The sequence below is a fragment of the Apiospora phragmitis genome (assembly GCF_038363925.1).
Source record: "Apiospora phragmitis strain CBS 135458 chromosome Unknown utg000006l:1.0-5683423.0:1.0-5690449.0, whole genome shotgun sequence".
Lineage (NCBI taxonomy): Eukaryota > Fungi > Ascomycota > Sordariomycetes > Amphisphaeriales > Apiosporaceae > Apiospora > Apiospora phragmitis.
Genome location: NW_027117404.1, coordinates 2,700,243 through 2,721,252, shown reverse-complemented (window position 1 = coordinate 2,721,252; position 21,010 = coordinate 2,700,243). Strand labels below are relative to the sequence as shown.

At 53.4% G+C, this 21,010-nt stretch overlaps 5 protein-coding genes across 5 annotated transcripts; 3 read left to right on the top strand and 2 right to left on the bottom strand.

The window, feature by feature from the left end:
- Positions 1-3,015: 3,015 nt before the first annotated feature.
- PG994_006104 (uncharacterized protein) lies at positions 3,016-6,109 on the top strand (the record flags this gene model as incomplete). Its single annotated transcript, XM_066857513.1, has 4 exons — positions 3,016-3,151; positions 3,500-3,953; positions 4,009-4,187; positions 4,245-6,109. The coding sequence occupies 4 exons, from the start codon at positions 3,016-3,018 to the stop codon at positions 6,107-6,109; spliced, it is 2,634 nt and encodes an 877-aa protein (XP_066716782.1).
- A 1,905-nt stretch (positions 6,110-8,014) lies between these two features.
- Positions 8,015-10,023, bottom strand: PG994_006103 (uncharacterized protein; the record flags this gene model as incomplete). Its single annotated transcript, XM_066857512.1, has 4 exons — positions 8,015-8,550; positions 8,629-9,506; positions 9,572-9,724; positions 9,788-10,023. 4 exons carry the CDS (start codon positions 10,021-10,023, stop codon positions 8,015-8,017), a joined length of 1,803 nt encoding a protein of 600 aa, XP_066716781.1.
- Positions 10,024-14,174: 4,151 nt separating this feature from the next.
- Positions 14,175-16,970, bottom strand: PG994_006102 (uncharacterized protein; the record flags this gene model as incomplete). Its single annotated transcript, XM_066857511.1, has 3 exons — positions 14,175-15,033; positions 15,074-15,144; positions 15,288-16,970. 3 exons carry the CDS (start codon positions 16,968-16,970, stop codon positions 14,175-14,177), a joined length of 2,613 nt encoding a protein of 870 aa, XP_066716780.1.
- Positions 16,971-17,988: 1,018 nt separating this feature from the next.
- Positions 17,989-18,859, top strand: PG994_006101 (uncharacterized protein; the record flags this gene model as incomplete). The annotated part of the gene is given in 2 exon segments (XM_066857510.1): positions 17,989-18,327; positions 18,347-18,859. 2 exon segments carry the CDS (start codon positions 17,989-17,991, stop codon positions 18,857-18,859), a joined length of 852 nt encoding a protein of 283 aa, XP_066716779.1.
- Positions 18,860-19,254: 395 nt separating this feature from the next.
- Positions 19,255-20,116, top strand: PG994_006100 (uncharacterized protein; the record flags this gene model as incomplete). The annotated part of the gene is made up of 3 exons (XM_066857509.1): positions 19,255-19,279; positions 19,453-19,765; positions 19,834-20,116. 3 exons carry the CDS (start codon positions 19,255-19,257, stop codon positions 20,114-20,116), a joined length of 621 nt encoding a protein of 206 aa, XP_066716778.1.
- Between the last annotated feature and the right edge of the window lie 894 nt (positions 20,117-21,010).

Sequence of the window (21,010 nt, the reverse complement as noted above, 5' to 3'; positions counted from 1 at the left end):
TAAATAAGCAACGTCTAACAAACAAACAAAAAAGAGAGAGACATCGGCACAAGATCCATGTTATCGATATTATAGGCGAGAGAATGTATCCGTACAGTAGTTGCTTCAACTTGTCCGATTGGGTGAGAAAACGGACGCTGTGCTACATGTTGAGCCGTGTTCAGGATCAGATGAAACTAGGCCAGCGGCCGCTAACGCTAACTCGTTTGAATCTTGGAAAGCAGGCGGGCAGGCAGGATGAGATGAGATCCAAAAAGGCAATTCTTACGAATGGCTCTCGGATTTCTGGAATACCATGAACAACGATGGACCTTGATCGCAGATTTTGCACGGTCTTGCCCAGCAACTCATTACCGACTCCCGACTGATGTCATTACTCGCGCGCAGCCCACGGGACAGGTACCTCAGGTGACTGATCCATTAGAACCTGCCTGGGCTACAATGGCCCCGTCACATTGAAGACCTGTCACTGTCCACCGGCAACCGTCAGTTTCGCCTGGCAGCGAGTTGTGTCGAAACCATGAACGAAACACAGCCTTCCTCATCTCACCGCGCATCGTTAGGTACCAAAAAATACCATAAACCTACTTAATAATAGCTGACAACAGATGCAGCCCGACCGGCTGCCTGCTGAACCTTCCACCATCAGATTGACATGGGTTGAAGTCGTACAATCACCCTCGGTACGTGCAAGTCAAGTACGCATACGATGCTTGATCCGCTGTTACACAACCGGGTCCTCTTGCGGCAATGCAGAGACAGAGACAGACGGGCAGCAGTGCCATCATGTGGCTACCTGTAGTGGTATGCAGGCAGTATGCACTCACGCACGCACGCACCGCACGCACACTAGGCATAGTTGAACGCTTACTGTGCAAGTCGTTGTAGAAGTTTGGTTACTCCCCTACGAATGCGAACAGAATATGCGCCCAGACATGGTCCATCCGTCATGGCATATCCTAGGTCAGCCAGTAGTCAGCAGGGATTTTCCATTACGCTGCGCAGTAAACTATCGCGCTACCTCGTTTCCCCCATCCATGTCGACTAGGATCCGTCCATTGAAGCCGGATCTTTGGAGTCGCCAGTCGCAACTGCAGCCGCACGAATAGCAATTCGCCATCATCAAATGAGAGGGTGTGCACGCTGTGACTACCCCAAGCAACCTGGACCCTGAAATCGACCTGATCAATATTTCAATGCGTTCATTACGCAACGAGTGTGCATATCAGCACCGGCACACGGTTCAAGTGAGCACATCAAACAGGCTATACTATGCTTATACTCATCGCTGGCCGGCTCGCTGTTGGCTTCCAGTCGAGGCCGATGGATGGAATCTTGCACTGCGAGCATCATCTTGCGTTACGACAGCTGTCGCCTTCTGACACGTTCTCTGCAGCGTTTTAATTGCTCTCAAGACGAGCAGACAGAGTTCGTGGGCAAGCGGATACCAACAGTCCACAGTATCAGCTGTGGGTGTAGAAATCTGGAAGCGTTTTATTTCAGTTGCGTACGGGGTGTTTTTGTTTCCCTCGGTCTCAGGTCAGCCTAAGATATGACAGTCCCAACTTTTACCTGGTTTTTCTTCTGGCGTTGGTGATTTGTCGCCAATGCGACGAAGAAGTCAACCCGAGAAAGGGACAAGTCAGTTTTAGTTGGTTATGTTCATTTGCATCCTGGAAGTAAGGCCGACGGCTATACTTGAGCATTGCCAACATGCTGCATCCGATGCTAGCCCATCGGACATCTAGAATGCCATCTGCTCTTGGTCCGTTACCCCCTTCTGGAACAAGAAGAGGTGGAATGGAAGGGAGGTACGTGCACCTAGGGCAATCTCGACATTTCCAAGGCCTCGGGTTTTGCCTGATCGCAAGACAGTCACACACTATTCTCGATCAAACCCAAGGAGCGGAAGCTGGGAAGTTTCAGTCGAGGAACCATGATCGTCGACAAATCCCCGTTGGGGTGTCCTTCATTCCAGAGCGACGAGGTGTCGATACACAGACAATCTAAGGATGTACATGCAAGGATCACGGTAGGTACGGTACAGTATGTACTGCATTGTATGGGGATATGCCTGTTAGGGTGGGCGCTAATGATAACCTCGACAACCCCTGCAAGCAAGCATCTCGCAGCTTTTGGAGCCTTGGAGGGATGCCACCCTGGTTGACGTCTCCAGCCAGAGAGAGCTCTTGACGAGTCTCAACGGCATTCGGCCCCCTTTCGCGTTGGCCCCAGTCGAGCACTGGTCCTGCATGGTTGCTAGAGAGCACACTTGCCTTGCCTTGCTGCTCTTGCATTTTCAGTGCGAGCTTGCCCCAGACCAGACCAGCAGAGCAAATACTGTGTCGCTTGGTAGCTTCGGAGGATCAACCGATACCGTACACCAGTCTGTCTAAGGGCGTGACCATCTGGGCCGTTCCCCATTATGAATGCTTATGTACCCCATCCCCTACTCCCGCGAGACAAGAAAGCTCCTTACCCCGGTCATCATAAGCCGAACGGTACAGTCATGCTGTTATAGGAGGAGAGCAGCAGGCCTACAGTACTGTCTCGATCCTAGTGATCCTCATCTTTCACTAGCCACCTCCACAAAGCGGTTCCAATCATTTCGACCTCCACTACCTTGAACCTTGAAGTACCACAAATAGAGGCTACCTGGGCCAACATCGTTCATCGTCTCATCTGGGTCTACATCTTCCCAGGGATCCTTCGTTCGAGTGCAGCTCCCTTTTCCTTCGGTACCGCGAATCTTGTTTTATAAGGCCCTACTTGTCCCGCTGTGTCAACTGGCCGCTTATACTATCCTAGACTTGTGGGCCGGCTCGGACCGTAGTATTATACGCCGCCGGATCGACAATGCACAGCTTCTGGGCTACAAACCTGTACTTGTTCCGCTGCTGAAGAGAATTGTCCCTCAAGTTCAAACTCAGCCATCTTGCAATCCGATTCTCGTGTGTACATCAGGTCACCACAGACCGACACGTGAAGGATATTGCACATATATTCCCTTGGGGCATGAACGATCCAAAACTCGGCCAGATGAGCATGAGCGTAGCACCTCTCCCGGGTGTCCATCCAGTGGCCATGTCACGGCCTCAGGTGGGCATCGAAAGACTTCCTACACGACACATGAGTAACGAGCCACGAGAAGGTATTTTACCCGTGAAGGTAGAAAGCACCGAAAGGTTCTTGACATCTGTTTGCTGACTTCCATCCCCGACGGGCAGTAATGAACTGCAAGTCATGTCGAAAACGCAAGGTTCGTATACATATCCTACAAACACTCTGCCTTCATAGGTTCATTGCAACGTTTGCCTCACCCTTGCTAACTACATCGTCCTCATAGATCAAATGTAACAGGCTGCGGCCCGCCTGCGAGGCTTGTCAGGTCTTTCAGTGTCCTTGCATATATGGTGCGTGAAATGATTGAACCTCTGGAGAAAACCCTTGGCATTGCGATAGGAGGTCGCAGGCTGATACAGAGTGCTCTAACTTGCAGATGCCGTCCCTAAGAAGCGAGGACCAAAGACCGATGTGTTAGAAGCCCTCTTGAAAAGAGTAGATGGGCTGGAGCAAAAGCTTAAGGACCAAAAGAACTCGGATTCTTCACCTACAATCGAAGAGGCACCAGCACTAGCAGCGACGGAGACAATTTCGAATGCCGAATCGACTGAGACAGCGGCGTCTGCGTCGGCAGCAGACCGGAGTCCGAAACGTCAGGAAGTCGAGACCTCTCAGGCTAAAGAGGCAGCCGGAGAGTCGGCCGCATATTCACCACCGGCCGAGAGCGAACATTCACCCGGAGTGCAGACGGATGCACTGCTCGATACGTATTTCACTTGCTTTCACGCCAAACCATTCTATATACTTGATGAATCTAGCGTCCGACAAAGGCTGCAGCTGAACCAGTTACCTCTATACCTCATCCATGCGATATACGCAGTCGCAGCACGGTTAGAGATGATATATCATGAAGCGTTTCTAGAATCAGTACTGACGGTTCTATAGGTATACACCGCACCCGAGTGGCTATCAATCGGCTGTGAGGCTGGGGGAGGAATATGCGTTGCGTTCCAGGGGCGAAATCAGCACCGATGAGCCTTCGGTCGACGCGCTGCAGGCCTTGCTCTTGCTGGTCATTGCCTTTACAGCTGCTGGCAAGGGCAAGAAAGCCTACATGTTGATGAGTAATTATCCATTAAGAGCTGCTTGGGCATTGCATTGGACACTGACATGACTTGTAGCAAACGCCGTAGGAATGGCCATGGCGCTCGAGCTGCATCGCGAGGTGGACTTCACAGCTCGGATTACACCGGTGGAAAGGGAGACGAGGCGCCGCCTTTTCTGGACTTGTTACCTGCTCGACAGATTCATGGCCTGCGGCTCGAAGCGGCCGTGTATGATCTCGGACGAGACTATCCTGCTGAGACTACCCTATTGGTCACTGAATCCAAACGGCTTACCGATTGAAGGTGAATTCTTCCAACGGGGCTCGAACCATCAATACTTACAAGGCAGTGGGAAGAAGTGCCAGGGTAGCAGTGGGATGCTTATCGACATAACCCGCATTCTCGGTATCACGAATCAGTATCTGGCGGCCGGTGGCGTCAAGGGGGATTCTCATTTTCCGTGGCATTCGTTATCCAACCTGTCCAAGATACGTCATGACCTGGACATCTGGGCATCCGGTACGGAGGATGTGTTCTGCAGCGTCGACAGCCTCTTTGGCCAGCCCGACTCAACCGTACTGGTTCTCAGCAAACTGGTTTATCACCTGATTCACTGCCTCATCTACCGCCCCTTCATACCAATCGACTTAGCCGAGCTAGCCGGGACCGGACAACATCATTCGTGGCAGATTGAAGCGACCAACATGTGCTTCCTCCACGCAAACGCGATAGCGGAACTAGTCGACTTAGGCAAGCAGACTGCCACGATCGAATGGCCTTCCTTTGTGGGATATTGTATATGCACAGCAGGCACGGTACATATTCACGGCGCACACTACAACGAGATTGGAATGAACGAGATGGGCGCCTTCACGTCGTCGGCTGATTTTCTGTCACGAGAAATGCAGCAGTTGAGCGAGCTGCGCTATGCATGGGCGAGTGTACAGCACCAGCGGGAGACACTACAGGGGATCTACAACGCTCACGCCGAGCTGGTTAAAAGCCTCGCCAACAACCCAATGCGCTATTCGCCCGTGTTTCAGTTGGGAGACTTCTTTGAAAGGTACTCAAATATAGGCGGGCCCGGGGGGCAGACCTTCACATTTGACACAGCGAACTTGAGTCTATCGGATGTAGTGGTGGACTTTGCGACAGACACGTATACGGGCCACGACCTCTATGCCCCCCGGCATTATGCCGCTAACGCAGGGCCGGGTATACAAAGGCCGAACTTGAAGAGGAAAAGCACGGGCGGCTCCATCCGTAAACGACCGGACCTGAGGAACCTAGGACCTATCATACACGCGACGAGTGAAGCGCCGCTGCATACATCGGGTCTTCCTACTCCAGGAGGTCGGGGCCGGCATCAGTCATTACATGTCCCACCGCATCCTTCCCCCGGCGCTCTCCAAAGTCCAGTCTCCCTTTCAGGTCGTGTAGAGTCCATAGCAGGACATGCCATGCCGCCTGTACATCACAATACGATGGAGGAGGCATCAGCTAAGGCCGCCTCGGCTGGTTTCCCCATGTCACCTGGCGGCGCACACCCCCAGCAGGCTCCAGGATATTCGAACTCGCCCTTCTCACCCCAATACAGCTTTGGCGGTCTCCCAAGCGGCGGGGGTCCAGGTCCCAATGCTTCCAACACAGAGGGAAATATGCACGTGGGCGGGTACGACCCCATGTTTGGCACCGTCCCGACGAACGCGTTCTCGTCGCCGGCGGCTTGGCACGGGGGCGAAGAGGACCGCAAGGCGGCCGCCGCGTCGCACGTTGCGCCGAGCCCCGGTGCCAGAAGCCACAATGACGGGAGCGTTGGTACTGGGCCAGGGGAAGAAAAGGACCCGTTCTTGAGTCTTCTGGAGCAGCTGGCCGAAAGCGAAAATGCACAAGGTCAGGGGAACGACTTGGATATCTTCCTTTCGGGCACGCAAGGCTAGGAAAACGCCTAACATCATGCCAGATCTATTGATGGCTTCTTCTCGAAATTCTACTTCTATCATCTTTTTTAACAACCCACAAAACTTCGATTATCTTGCCCGAACGCGAGCGTTACGATTATAGACCAAATACCATTCTTCGACATGGCATGTCTCCCGGCGTGGAGATGTGACACATTACTTTTCAGGGAAATCATTTTTAGCAATAAGTTTAGGAAACAAGGAGAAGGGAGGCCTTCGTGATTGAAAATATGTGACGGGGGGCTACTTGCTACGAGTACGGTACAGGGGTGGGATGCACAGGTGCGAATGGAATGGTACGGCTACTAAATGGGATACGAGCGTTTTGACTTGAGGGCAGTGTGGTTTATCATGCCTCGGTGGTCGAGTCACATATTCACCTATAAGGATCGATTAGGAAAGGGGAACTGGCGACGAGTAGTGAAGACCACGTGTATATCAAAAAATCAAGATTATTCGACCGCATTTGCAGACGCCGGATGTGTCCGAGAGACGTCCCGTTACCTTGAGGGCCCTGGGCATCAAATGCATGGAATTATTAGAGTTTCTATGGCAGCTGCACCAAGCACGGCGTTTTCCAGAGTCCACCTGACCGGATTCGTCGCAAGGGGCGGGCAGAGCAAAAACGAGGGGAAGCAATGAAGCATGTCCTTGCTCCAACTTGAGTTCAAGACCCGGGGACCTTGTTTGTGAGAAAAGGAACCCGGTACCCTGAAGGGATTCGGCAGGACGGCCCGGCGACCTGGGAGGGGACTCGCCTAGTTCTTACCATGTACATACAGTATGCATGTAAGTCCTATTGTTGTTCGACGGGCACAAGCGAAGAATGGGGAAAATCCGGGGTGGGTGGGGTCGAACGGGAATAATTGGTAAGCTGTGGACACACCAAGCCGTGGCACACAGACGCTTCTACTACTAGACAGGTCACAGTAGACACACTCACACGTCTGAGCACCGGAAGACGTCCCTTACCCCTGCATATCAAATGTCTCGGTCTGTTTAATGCTCACTATCGTGTGTGTCTGAGATGGAGGGGCGGATGGGGGGGATGGTGGATGGATGGATGGGGAGGCAGTCTCAGCCCACACTGCAAAGAACTATATAGAAGTTCGGTAAGCAAGAAAAGTACCTAGCGCCATGGCCTCTTTCCTTGTTTAACCGATTGCGTTCCTGCTTTTTGGCTTGTACGCATGCATATTCGGATGTCGATCGTGGGGCTTGGGTGGCACGAAGAACACTATCAATCATCTGTCACTTCCGCAGGCGTCGGGTCCCGGGGTCGTATTAGTTACACTTCAATCACGGCTGAGCGAATGTGGGCTGTCGTCATCCCCCAAACATGAACGCAGCTGAATGACTCTGGTGACGATCTTCATGGGTAAAACGAGCAAAAGACAGGGGAGGACTTGTTCCATTGGTGTAGGTTATCTGCTAATGCGATAGATCGTAGTCGTCGTTTAATGAACAGGACCGCAACTTGTTCGTGGCCTAGTCTTCGATGTTAATAGAAACACATCCCTAGGAGTGCATTCACTTGGCCTGGCCTCAGTTCTCGATGGCGGGTTGAAGGTGGGATAACTAGCGATAGGATAATTTGCAATGTGATATCGTATTGATGATGGGATGGCTGGCCAGTTATCTAATAGTAGGTGTAGAGAATGGCAACTGGCCGACCCCGAAGGCCTCCACCCCCCCAAGGCAGTTATTGCCGCCTCTTTCCATTCTAATCCTCAGCTGAAATCCCACCCAAAACCAATGCAGTGCAGGTAAATCACGAAAAAGGTACCTGCCATGCGTGTTTCTCATAACCACTTGTCATCATCATTCCATGTGTAAAGTTTTCTTCCATCAACCATGATAATCATCTCGTCGCGCCGGGATTCATCACCATCCAAACTGCTCGCAGTGTAGCTCGACGGCGGGTCCGTTCACGGCGATGCACTCGGCCGTGGTGTTGCGCACGACTTTCATGAGCTTGTCGGGCCCGCACGCGGCAACGAGGACACGCTGGTCGCGGCCGACCGAGGCGATGGCGGCGCGGAGTTGGGCGGCGATGTCCGGGCGGCCCTGCTCGACGGGCACGTCGTGGACGGACACGTTGGTGCCGGTGCGACAGACCACCGCGCGGACTCTGCCAGCCTCGATCGGTCTTCCCTTTTCGGGGTCCGGGGAGTCGAGGGCCGGCAGGCTGCTGCTTTTGGTGCGGCTGCGGTTCACGCCCAGCTCCGTCGAGTCCTTCTCACCCGAGCCGTCCGACGTCACCGTCTCGGTCTTACGGAGGGACAACTCCTCCACCGCCACGGCCGAGGTGTCGGTACTACTCGACACCTCCCTTGTGGCGTGGATCTTAGAAGCCACCCTGGGGGCGTGGGCGTGGTTCCGGATGGCGTTCAAGTGTTCTGCGAACCAAGACAGGCTATCTGCGATATGACTCCAAGGTTAGCACTAATGTTTAACACACAACGCCGACAGTCATGAAGATGTTACGGACTACGCACCTCGGCTCTTGACAGCCCATATGAAGTCAATAGAAGACTTGGTGTTTTCGGTCATTTTCTGGAGCATATTGGATGCGATCCCGAAAGTGAAGGTGGCTCCCGACCCGCCGGCCACACAGATGACCTTGTCGAAAAGGATGGGGTCAGGGAAAGTACCATACGGCCCCTCGAGGGCGACCTTGAGAGTGGCACCAGGGTTCTTAGTGGCGTGCTTGTGGAGGCTCCTGGTGAAGCCATTGTACGAGTTCACGATCAGCTCGGTAGGCGAGGTCGCCACGATGGTGAAAGGATGGGTTTCGAGCAGGCGCACGCGAGGCAGCCAGACGAAGCAGTGGGTTCCCGGCACAGCACGAGGGAGCGGTTTCTTGAGCAAGATCTGCGTGCCCCCTTGGGGAAGCGGATGGATCGTCGCCTCGTTGTTGACACTGTTGTACATCAGCCGGCTCATGCGAATGAGTCGGTCGGCACCCCATAGACCAGCGGCGATGCAGGTGATAATGGCTATCTTCTCCTTGTCGACTTCAGGCCGGTGCAGACCTAGGGTGATGAGCATCACCGTGAAGAGAACCACGTGGACGACATAGAAGAGCTCGTAGTTGAAGCGGCGTAATACGAACGCTTCAACGACCGCAGCGAGCATGACAAACCCGAGAACTATCCCGACCGTGACGAGTTGCTCATGTAGGATCTCCCATCTGGACTTTTTGATGAAGTATCCGCTGAAGATAGCCGCGTGGAGGATCATGTAGACACAGGTGCAATACCCAGCTACCTGGTGGAGCGGGTTCAATCTCTCATATGAGTAGGATGTCAGGATAGCCAGAGGCGTGTTCTTGAGAGCGAGGAAGACCACCAGGGCGAAATTTGCAGATGCCATCCTTGGAGGTGAGTTGACGTTAGCAAGGCCCGAGAAAGCGAGCCTTTGGGGGATGGTATGACTTACCAGCCGAACCTGGACGCGAAGTTCGTGGGCATGCTCCGGTCGAAACCAGTAAACGAGAATATGATGTTGATGGCGAAAAAGACGGTCAACAGGATCGCATGGCCAACCGATGAGAAACCTGGTATCTTCCGAAGAAGTACACGCCTGGACAGCCTGAGTATCTCGATAAGTCTCGTGAGCAAAGCAGGGGAGGAAGTGCGCGAGAGAAGCTCTTACCTCGACAAGGCCACCAAGGGCGAGAGGAAGGACGGTGAAAGACGGTGTCTGGTGATCAGCCATCGTGTCCAGTGGCTGATGATGAACACGCCAATGAGTCCCGAGAGTGCTGCAGCGTAGTATTTCGTCGTTTGCTCGTTATCGTGCTGTCTCTCGGCAAACATAACCTCTTTGTCGCTGCTATATCGAGCCATCAAGCCCCCGCGAAGAGACTCTGTGACCGAGTGAAACTTCATGGTTGTTGTTCTTGGTGTGGTTGGTCTAATCGAAGAGGAATGGAAGGTGCGGCAGGCCTGATCCAGTAAATCCTCCTAGAAGGAAGGTACAGCTGGTTTATATTTATTCCCAGCCTCTTTGGTGAAGGGATGGTCAAGGTCGGCATAACTCCGAGCTCCGTTCTGCGATATTTTTTTCACCGTGACTGATGCTTCATCATCGCTGACTGGGATTGGACGAATCGGAAGCAGTGCGAGATCCTGTTTCTTTACCGGTGGTTATGGCTTTGTCTGGAAGGCGTGGTCCAACATTCACTCACTCCCCCTGGCGTGATTCAAGCCTTCAGATTAGTATTCGGTCTGGCGAGATGACGTTGGTGTAAGTCGACTGGTCACTCTCTTTGGCTGCGGCTTCCGAAAACGAAGGCTTGAAACCGGGGGCGTTGGCTTTTACATAAAGTGCCACGACTCTCATCAACTCTGCAAGCCATCGACGGCAGGTCTGCGAGATGCCACTCCCGAGATGTACCTATATATTCTAGTGGCGCTTCCTTGGCGGATCTATATGAATCTCCGCCTCGTAGGTCGGCATATCAAGTTACATGGTGCAAACCCCTGCCCACTCCCACCAAGGCCTGGGCATGGAGGACGGTATGCTAGGTCAAACCAAACCTACTTCTCGCATTCATTTGCTTGTATGCCAGTATCATGAAGAGTGGTATCAGCCACGTCGGTTCTTCGGGAGGGACCCAGAACTTGTCTGGAGTCCTGCGCAGATCACCCCCGGCACATGGGGGACGTCAGGTCAAGGCTGAGGAGGTTGAGGGTGACAGATAGCAACTCCCGTTCCCCATACGACATACCTGAAATAGGATGGTCAGCCGGGTGGGTCGACAGCACATGTATGGACCTAAGTTCCCATTGAGGATATATTGCCTGTGCAGGTTTGGCCAGGGATGCCCCGGAGTTTCCAGAGTCGGAGTTACTTTGTCACTGTTGACAAAGAAGCACTGCGACTCAAGTAGATTGTGACCCAAACAAGGGCAAGCTGTGGTACGACACGATGAGCAATGAGCAAGGGCTGTGGTCGATGAGAGTCGGCGCATTAAAGATTGATCCGTGGTGGTGACGTGGGAGGGCGGACCCAAAGCGGCCATGACAGCGTTGCCACCAATCTGGATAAAACCAGGGTAATCTCTAGACGCACGATTAGCACTCACCTCCTACCTGCTTCTGGGCAATGAGAGATTGCGGGGAAGAGGCACAGGAAAACCTGAAGAAGCATGGCATTATGTCAAGTGACAGCCAGAATAGATTGGCTGCGCGTGCACGTCTCGGCTCTGCTCACGCACTCGGGTCTGCTCAACGCAATGCAGCCAAGTCTCGCGACCTCCTGAGACGATTCCTATCAACCTGACCTTAAGATAGTGGGACGGGATAGTCGAAGTGCAGCGGTCGATAGACGAGAGGGTGTGCCAAATGCTGGCTCCAAGGTATTCGTTGCCCGGATTTGGGTCCCGGGACGGACTCTGAGTCCAGACCAGGACGTTCGTTGACTGGCAGTGGGGGTCCAACCAACATGGGCGACAGATGGCATATTCTCCTTCCCTTCTGGCTGTCGTGTAGCATGCATGCTTGATGCCGCAGGACGTAACATTTGCTTCCGCGAGAGCCCAAAAGGTAGCCCCTTGGTTGACAAATCAGAGCCGTGCTTTCTTTTTCGTATCTCATGGCGTGCGTGTGTCTTGGTCCATTATCTTGGCAGTCTGCATTGTCGATGAGACGGGACAGGGGATGGGATTCTCTCCCTGTCTCTCTGTCGTGGTCAAAAAGCCCGAAGCGAAGAGGTCAAGGCAGAATATCGCGATGTAGAACAAGGCAGGATAGGTTGGGTAGGTAGCAGTTCAAAACGGGGCACGACGAAAGCACGATCTTGCAGGTCGGGCCTTTCTTGCTGTTCTTCGTCTTTTTCTTTTCATCTTCGGTTGTATTCAAGTGTGGTGCTGTCAGATCAAATGCATTTGGCTGCCAAGCTAGGGAAACGATTCAACGATGCTTAATCTTGTGGGGGGCAATCGGGTTGCTCCAATGGCAAAGTAGCGCTTGATTGGTGCTGGATTAGGCTTTCCTTCTGCCTGTCAGCGTGTCAGCGCACCCGGCGCCTTGGGATCCAGCGCAGTCGGTCCGCCCAACTTGAGATCTGCATGCCCCAAAAGCCAAAACCCATGGGCTTGGAGAATTCATCACCGCATTCTCCAACAACGGTTGTATTCCTTACTCATTGAATTGCGCTACTTGGTGTGCTTCTTTCGTCATGCAACACACGACGTTAACCGAGACTTCAGCTGGCTGACTGACTGACAGGACAACAAGGAATCCTCTTCGATACGACGCTATGCTTTTACCGTGCCGTAATGTGCGTCGTCGCCTGCCTCAACCGGGATCTGCCATACCACCTCACAATCTCCTGGCCGTCTATGCAGATATCGGCGAAGAGGCCACAACGAGGATCCGGCCACACACCTGCGTGCGGCTTCTTATCAGATATGCCTTATAGATATGGCCATACTTGATCCCATCAAGATAATCAGAGACCCCCTCGTGGGGAAGTCCGTTCGCCTCTTGCTTATATAGCATTGGTCATCCGTCAGGGCCACCAATCAACAGAGAATCGAGGAGCGCCCCCGGGTGTTTCGGGGTGGTGGTACATATCCAGGAACCTTCAGCTACCTTCCCCTTTCTGTGCTACTCATGCCCGTGGCAGCCGGCGTCGGTGGCCCGCCCTTACCTTAGCCTTAACGCCGCCGCCATTCTCCCTCTCTTCCGATTCGCGACGGCCTAGTAATCGTTACGCCCTAAAACGTTCTGCCACGGCATGGATTGAAATGAGGTGTGAAATCCACCTCATTTCATCTTTTCGTAGACCAAGACGGGAGCATCATTGGTCTTCAAGACGTCTGAGATGGTCCGACTTCCTGTAGGACCGATTTCAGACTTGCTCCCTCATCGGGATGACGATGCAATCAGCGATCTTCAATGAAGTCCGACCGCAAGCCACAGCAGGTACATGTTCAGCGGTGAAGGTCCTGGTAAGAATCAGCCCCAAGCCTTCTGGCAAAAACGGGATTTCGTGTCCTTGTGACTCCCTCTTACGTTTATCGGCCAGCTCCCTGCTGTCTTGGAGTCATACCAGACAGAGTGTCGGCGAAATCGAGTCCTGTCAAGGGTTACAATATCTCTATCCCTCATACTGCGGAGCGGAAAATACCCCACGATGCAAATCATTCTCTGCTCCAGAATATGCGCCGTTCGGGCCTATTTCTCTCCACAGATCTGCGGTGCCATTGATCGAAGCCCGTACCGATCGAAGCGGGCGGAGTTCGGGGCGGAGAAATTCAACGTCGAGGCATGATCTCACAGGTGCCCTTTTACCTAAACAAACGCATAATATGATGAGTGCCAAGTGAGAATAAGCTTGACTGTACGGCTCGGTTCTTGAATTGTTGTACAAGAACCCAGCCGTACAGTCGACACCGCTCATAGACCACACGAAGTACCACCCCCAGACCGTGCACTATAAGAATATGCCGACAAAGTACCTGGAACAGCTGGAATTGTTTTGATAGATAGCTCTTTAGCTGGTACTAAGAACGTATAAAGGAATTGTGTGAATGCCCTTGTGTGAAGCTATTTCAGGGGGCGAACTTGTATTGCGAACACCTGTCAAGGGTAAGGCAACATAAAGGAGAACCAGGGATTGGCTGCAGTGTCACGCGGTCTATTTGTCTTTCTAGGATATTCGAGGCTGCTTATTAAGTATAGGGTCGGTATTCCTAGATAGTAGGCACAATACGAGAGAGGCGAGGAAGGCCCTGTTACATGGCTTAGTCACATGGAAAACGGAGGCTTCTTTGATTGATTGGGTAACGATTGTTATTTAGAATCTATCTCTTTGAAGAGAAATGGCAGGAGATATATAAAATAATAACACAATAAAACAAATAATGGACTAAAAACAAAGAGCAGCTAAAAAAAAGGTGAGGGAGTGCGAGCCGCCTCAGCGATAAGGGGCGGCCGGGTGGATAGGAACCGTTCTGGCGGAGCCAGACCTCTTACCGTATGTCGCAAGCCCCTAATCTGGCCTGCGTGGTCAGAACCAGCGCAGGGCCGCTCTACTGCGGAACGGCCGTGTCGCGCTGCTCAAGCTCGCGAAGTCGCCTGCGCAGGGTTTCCACGGTCGCGTGCAGGTCAGCATTCTCCTGCCGGATTCGCGCGACGTCGTCCCACATCTCGCGCTGCCACGTCGCGTCGGGCTGCCACAGGTGCGCCCGCTCCAGCTGCCGTTCCACGCGTTGGAGTTCGGCGTTGAGCCGGAGCACTTCGGCCTGCAGCTCGGCGGTGCCCTGGGGCAGGTCCTCGGCCGTCGGGGGATCTCCCAAGAAGGCGCCGGGTCTGAAAGGGTCGCGGCGGCGGCCGGGAGGCGTTGTCGATGAGGAGCCGCCGCCAGTAGCGCCATTCTCGGAGGCCGGGGGTTTGGAGCCTGTGGCCTGGCTCGATTGGATCTGCAGTTCGGCGGCAGTTAGCTGTTCCCTCAGGGTGCGAATGTCCGACTCGCGCTCCCTGGTGAGGGCCTCTATCCTTTCATTCAGCGAACGAATTTCTGCTTGGCCTTCTCTGTCCGACGTTTTAACAGCATCCAGTTCATCCCTAAGCGAACGAATATCCTCTGACTGGGTCTGCAGGTCTTTGATCGTTGCATCCCGCTGCTTGAGAGCATCAGTATAGAAGGTCACTTTCGTTTGTAGGTTATCGATGATTTTACTGTTTCCTTCGAGCAAACCGTTAGCCTTGGCCAGCCCTCCTTCTAGCTCTTTGATCGTTGCATCCCGCTCCGTGAGCAAATCAGCAGCGGCGGTCAACTGCCCTTGAAGCGTAGTGATCGTTCCGCTGTTTTCCTCGGACGAACCTCTGCCATACCTTCCCTCGAGCAAACGCCGAGTCTCGGCCATTTCACTTTCGAGTTCACGGGTCCTTCGACGGTTTTGTCCAGTGGAACCATTAGTAGCATTACCTAAGGCTGTTTCTAGGCTTCTGATCCTTGCTCGCTGTGACTCGAGCAATGTTCTGCTTTCCGTGACGGCACTGTTCGCATTGGCCCTTTCTGTTTCTAGGGCACTGATTCTTCTCTCGGTTTCCTCGAGCTTTGCCCTGGTTTGATTGAGCCCTGTTCTGCTTTCCTCGAGCCCTGTTCTGCTTTGCTCGAGCAGAACATTAGTTTCGTTTACTTCATTCCGAAGACTATTGATTCCTGCCTGGCGTTCTTCGAGCATTGCCTGGTTCTGTTGGAGCAAAACTTCGGTATTGCCCCGGGCTCTTTGCAGGTCACCAATGTAGACTTCGTTTGATCTGATGGAGCTCTGGGCGGTAGCTAGCTCCTGCTCCAGGCGCTTGATCGTGGCCTCGCTTGCCGTGCTTGCCTCGCCATGCGAACCTGCGGCGTTGCCCGACATCAGCTCTTGATTTTCCGAGTGTAGTTTCTCGTTGGAGTCGTGAAGAGTCTTGGCCTCGCTCTTAAACATGTTTGCCTGCTCCTTGGCTGCCTGCTCGGAGCGTCTGGCATCCGACATTTCGCTGTCCAGCTTGTCGATCCTCTGTTGTCGCTCCCTGTCTGATTGTTGAATTTGCTCGACTTCTTTCTCCAGCCTGCGTCTTTCGTTCTGATATTTCTCGCGCTCAGGTTTTAGCCGATCCTCCAGCTCGGCCACTTGTTCCTTAAGCCGCAACAACTCCTCATCATGGTCCGCAATGGTCTTATTGCTCTGCTCACGGAGATCACTAAGTTCGTCTTCGACTCCTTTGAGTTGCTGGGCCTGCTTCTTGAAATCGTCGCAGTTCTTCTTACAGTTCCTTAATTCCTCGTCGAGCTGGTCCGCCCTTGCGCGCAAGTTCATTAAGTCTTTCTTAGTCTTCTTGAGCTCGGCAAGGTTATCACTGCCGTCTGCCTGGGATTCAGCAGGCTCTGGTTTCTTCTCGTTCGCCTGCTGGAGCTGTTGCTGAAGTACCGCATTATCTGCCTGCAGCCCTTTGATGATTCCCTCCTGCTCAGCAACCTTACCGTCATCCATCTTGGAACCCGTTTCTTCTGTCTGGTCGGCGACTTTCGTGAGCTGCGCTATCTTTGCATCGCGCTTCGCTATATCTTCCAGCAACTCGTCGATGGCTGTATTGTAAGCTTCTACATCCGCTTCATGGTCGGAGGCGGTCTTTTTGGTGGTCTTTTTGTTCCGTGCAATATCACGTTCCTGCTCGGCGACTCTTGCGCTGAGCTCGTGGATCTTGTTGCGGAACTCATTGCTGTCCGGTTCGTGCTGGCCGAGCTGCTCTTCGACTTCTTGGTCCTCTTTAAGCTTCCGTATCTCGTCCTCCAACTGCTTGATATCCTTGATGCAGCCTGCCTCGTAATCTGCTCGGTCCCGGGCCATGGAGCGCTGCATCTGCTCGTACTCGTGGGCCAGCCGGTTGAAGGCGGCGATGGGCACGGTCTCGGTCCCGGCAACCTCGGACTTGTAGGACTCCAGCCAGCCGGCGTTCCGCCTGAGGATTCTCTTGATGCTCTCCCGCTCCCTCTCGCTCACCTCCTGGCCGCCCCTTAACTGGGTGAGTTCTTTAACCTGGTTCTCTACTTGGTCCTCGATAGAGGGACCCTGTTGCCCTGCCATGTCCAGAACATGGCGTGCGCCCTGCTCGAAGTTGTAGAAGTTTGCGACGGCAGAGTTGTCGTTGGGGTCAAACCCAGGATCGGGCCTATTGAAATTGAAAGGCAACTTGGTGTTCTCTGCTGGCCCAAGAGGGTCAGACGTTCCACCCGAAGCACCCGTGTAAGCTTTTTCATGGGAAGCTGCTGGGTGCCCAGGACTTGGAGCCGGCGCATCTTGGCTGCCACCAGCTTGACTCGACGAGCCAGCCATACTGTTCCGTTGGCTTCTGGTAGAAGTGTTCTGGCTGACGTGATTGAGTGGAAAACCAATGGTTGTTTCTCTAATCGTAAACGATGCACCTGTTTTACTCTGGCTCCACAAACGGCTGGGGCCATGGCTTTTATACTCGAGTCGACTGCTCAGCCCTCAAAGGGTATGTTATAGTTTAATAGATTTCCTCCTTTAGATTACTTTATTCAAACATCCTGTTCAATGACGGAGTTCGTGGTTTTTCGAAGCATACTCTTTGTCTCATTGAAGCTATTGTTTTTGGTGGCTTTGAAAGATCGAGGTAAATCCCCGAAGAATACTGTTGCCATGCTCTTTAGGTACGCGATCCATGGCAGATTCTGATGGCGGCATTCAGCAGCCCAGTCGTTGGGCATGCATTAACGGATGCATATGAGGCTTGGAGAGCATCGTGTGTCGCCTGCATGCAGAACTCGATGGGATCTAGTTTAGGGCAGTTTTAAGAAGAAACATTCGTGGCGTCCCAAGACTGTCTACCCTTGGCCCCCCAAGATCTGGGCCCCTGAGTGGGATGCTTCTCGCTGGCATTGCTAGAAGCATCGAGTATTGAGACGGACCATTGCTAACAACCTCTCGGTTATACATATCTACATGAACTCGGCATGGCGTTGGAAGTGAGTATAGCTGCTGATAATGTTTCAGGGGCGGCTTACTAGACAGGAGATATGAGGCTTCGGGTTCAATCATCAAAGCATAGAACTAGGCCGACGATTGAAACATAGCCCTTTGTTCAACCACTATGCCCATTGTTGTCGCCTTGATGTACGTGACGATGTAGAATGCTAGCCTGAAGTCAAGTCAAGCAAGAGACTGATTGATCCGTGCACAATCCAAGGTGAGAGCCGCCGAGGCGTTGCAGGGCGTTGCAGGGCGACCCCACCATTCGCGTGAGTGAACACAAGTTGCCTTCAAGAGTGCTTTTCCAATCCAAACCTGCATTCCTCTCTCATTGCTGTTTTTGCTGCTTTCTAAATCAACCATGGATTTCGACACCCAGGCAACCACCCGCAGAAGACTTGCGAATTATCATGCTTTGGCTTCTACTTCCACTTCTGATGAGCATTTCATAAGAATCTTCATCTCCGTATTTATCAGCATCAACACGCTTGTTTACGGAGCTTGGGTGTATACCAACTCCAAATCCAGCTTCCAGCCAATTCGTGGCCGTGGTGGTTCTGGCGGCCGTCAATACGGGGCCCCGTCGCGGGCTGCCCCAAGGCTGATAAGATGGCTGACCCCGGAGTTCATGCAAGACAACTTCCTGTTGGGGACCCGCAACCTCCGCGTGGGCCGCTGGTGGACGCTCCTGACCGCCGCCGTCAGTCGTCAGCCACCAGAGCCTCTCGCACCTGGCTGGCAACATGGCCGCCTTCCACACCTTCGCGGGCGTCGCGATGCGGCTATGCGGCCCCGTCAGCGTCGCCGCCGTGCTGTGCCTGGGGTCGGCCGCGGCGGGCGCCCTGGCCCAGCTCTCCGACTGGCACTACCGGCGGCAGGACGGCGTCGCGCAGCGGCAGGGAAATGTGGTCGTACTCACCGCCCGCTACGCGCAGGGAGCGAGCGCCATCACGACGGGGCTGGCCATGGCCGTGACGGTGCTGCGACCGTGGATCGTCGTCCGGAGCGCCCTGCTTGCCTCCGTGCCCCTGCCGCTGTGGCTGTACAGCCTCGGCTGGTTCCTGTACGACTGGTACGAGCTCAGCGGCGTGATGGAGGCTGGCTCGCACATGGGCCACGCGGGCCACTTGGGCGGAATGGCTTTCGGTGCCGCGTATGCCGGGCTGAGGTTAATTAAACCCGAGCATCGTGATGTTTCGTTCATGGATATCATTTTGCAGAGTGGACGTTGATGAGCGGACAGGATCTCGTATTATCCCCAGCAACGGGCTACCACAAATATGGAACTGCCGGCAATTCTGCATCCTACACTTTTACAGAGGACTCGGGCAATCGAAGCAGCAACTTAGTGCATTGATATCCCGATCAAAAGACTAGTAGGCTCATCGTTTAGAAGTGAAATGACCTGTCGCTGGCGATCTAGTGTTGTAGGAACTGGGCTCGCACAGTCGCCGTGGAACGGTGTTTAGTTTCCGATGTATTCCCGAAGAATGACGAACATGAGGCCCAAGCAACCAACAGGGTACTTTTTATTGATGACGGGCTTATGATAGATAACAAGCTCAATCAAACCACTTACCAGACCCGTAGAGAAAAGGGCTGCAAAAAGTAGCTCGTCACCGAGACTATGAGTGACCGCACGCCACTTCTAGGTGAGTTATTTGCTCATTACTCACACTTGATCATATCGTCGCACTGGAAATGCAAAAGGTGACTGCCGCCGGGCCAGTCGCGGGTTTTGTCCGGGTCTTCAGGCTTCAGTGCTCATATGGAATGATCTTGCGCAAGGGAACACTTAAGCGGCCGTAATAGCTAACCGATACAGTCCGGTTCCCCGAAAGTGGAAGTCTCGTCAATGGTTTCACGTTCAATTGGAGGTCGACCTACCGTAGGGCGCGGCGCGAGGCCCGGCGATTCCTCTCGTCCAAAGCAAAGCATTGGGTCATCCTGGGTCTCGTGGTCCTCGACGTCGCAGGTATCTTGAGCGACATTTTTATTGCTCTCATCACATGTGAGCTCAAGATGGAGGACCGGGAATGGGTGCAGCCGACTCGGAGCGCGCTGACTACCTTCTCGCTTGTGATGAGTTGTTTGTTCCTACTCGAGCTGCTCCTTTGTCTGTGGGCAGGAGGCATCCGGTAATACATGAGACGAAATCCGGTCGGGATGTTGGGCAAGACGACGCTGACCGTAGTCTTTCTTTCAGCTATCTCTCCAATTGGTTTCACTGTTTCGACGCATTCGTCATCGCCGGCAGCTTTGCCATCGACCTGCTCGAGCACGGCATCGCGGAAGAGATCGCGTCGCTGATTGTCATTCTCCGCCTCTGGAGATTCGTCAAGATTGTCAATGAACTCAGCGTCGAAGCTTCGGAGCAGATCGAGGTGGTCCAGCGGAGGCTCGAGGAGCTCGAGAAGGAAAACGCGGAACTACGGCGCCAGCTGGGCCAAGGCGGGCCACAACACGACGAGGAGGCGGCACTGTCCTGACTCGAGAGTGCATCCCGGACCTGTCCTTGACCCGAATTCAGCTTCCCTTTTGTGCCGATGTATGTTCTCGACGTTCAGTTGCATTCCGGTCTGGTGGCTTTCATGACCCGGTGATCAACAACTCCCCTCCTAAAGTGGGTGGATGTGCATATTTGAAAACAGCTAAAGCGGTGCTATCGGACCATCTTCCTGCAGCGAATTGAGTGTCAACCATGGCTGACGATGATGCATGTCTAGTAGTTCGTGTTACCGAAAAGACTCGAAACTTATTCAAAGGTAAACATTTATGTAAACACGAGGTTTTTCGGGTCGTATATGCATCCGGCATGCAGCACTCAAGGCAATCGCGGTAGCTTTACCTTGCACCTTGAGTTAAACCAGCTCCGAGTTCAAACTCAAGCTGCAAGGAACATGGCCATGGATACCTCTCCGTACATGGACCACCATTCGGATCTGGGCTAACATTCGAGGATCGCGTTCACAAGAGTCCAGGACCTTCGAATCCTAAATTGGTGGCTGGACTAGGCTCCTGGTCATTGTATTTACCTAATAAAATATAGTCGGTCGATACGATACTGTAGTAGTAGTAGCGGTGGGCCAACAACTGCCAGAGAACGAGGGTCCGATTCTTTCTCCCCAACATGCACTTCTGCTGCAGGTGCCCCTAGCTACCCCCGGTAAATTGCCCCATGTGGCTCTGGCTAGCTTTGAGGTTGGGGGCTCTTTGGGGGACGCTTGGCAGTGCCGCTGTGCTGGAAAGGGTATGGCCGCCCAAGATAGGCCAATCACCGAAGAAGAGCCCCGTCGAAAAAGCAACCCCTAAAATGAAACCCGGTGCAGCTCATCTCCAACATGGCAACATCAGTTCAACAACACATCTAGTCCCACAAACTA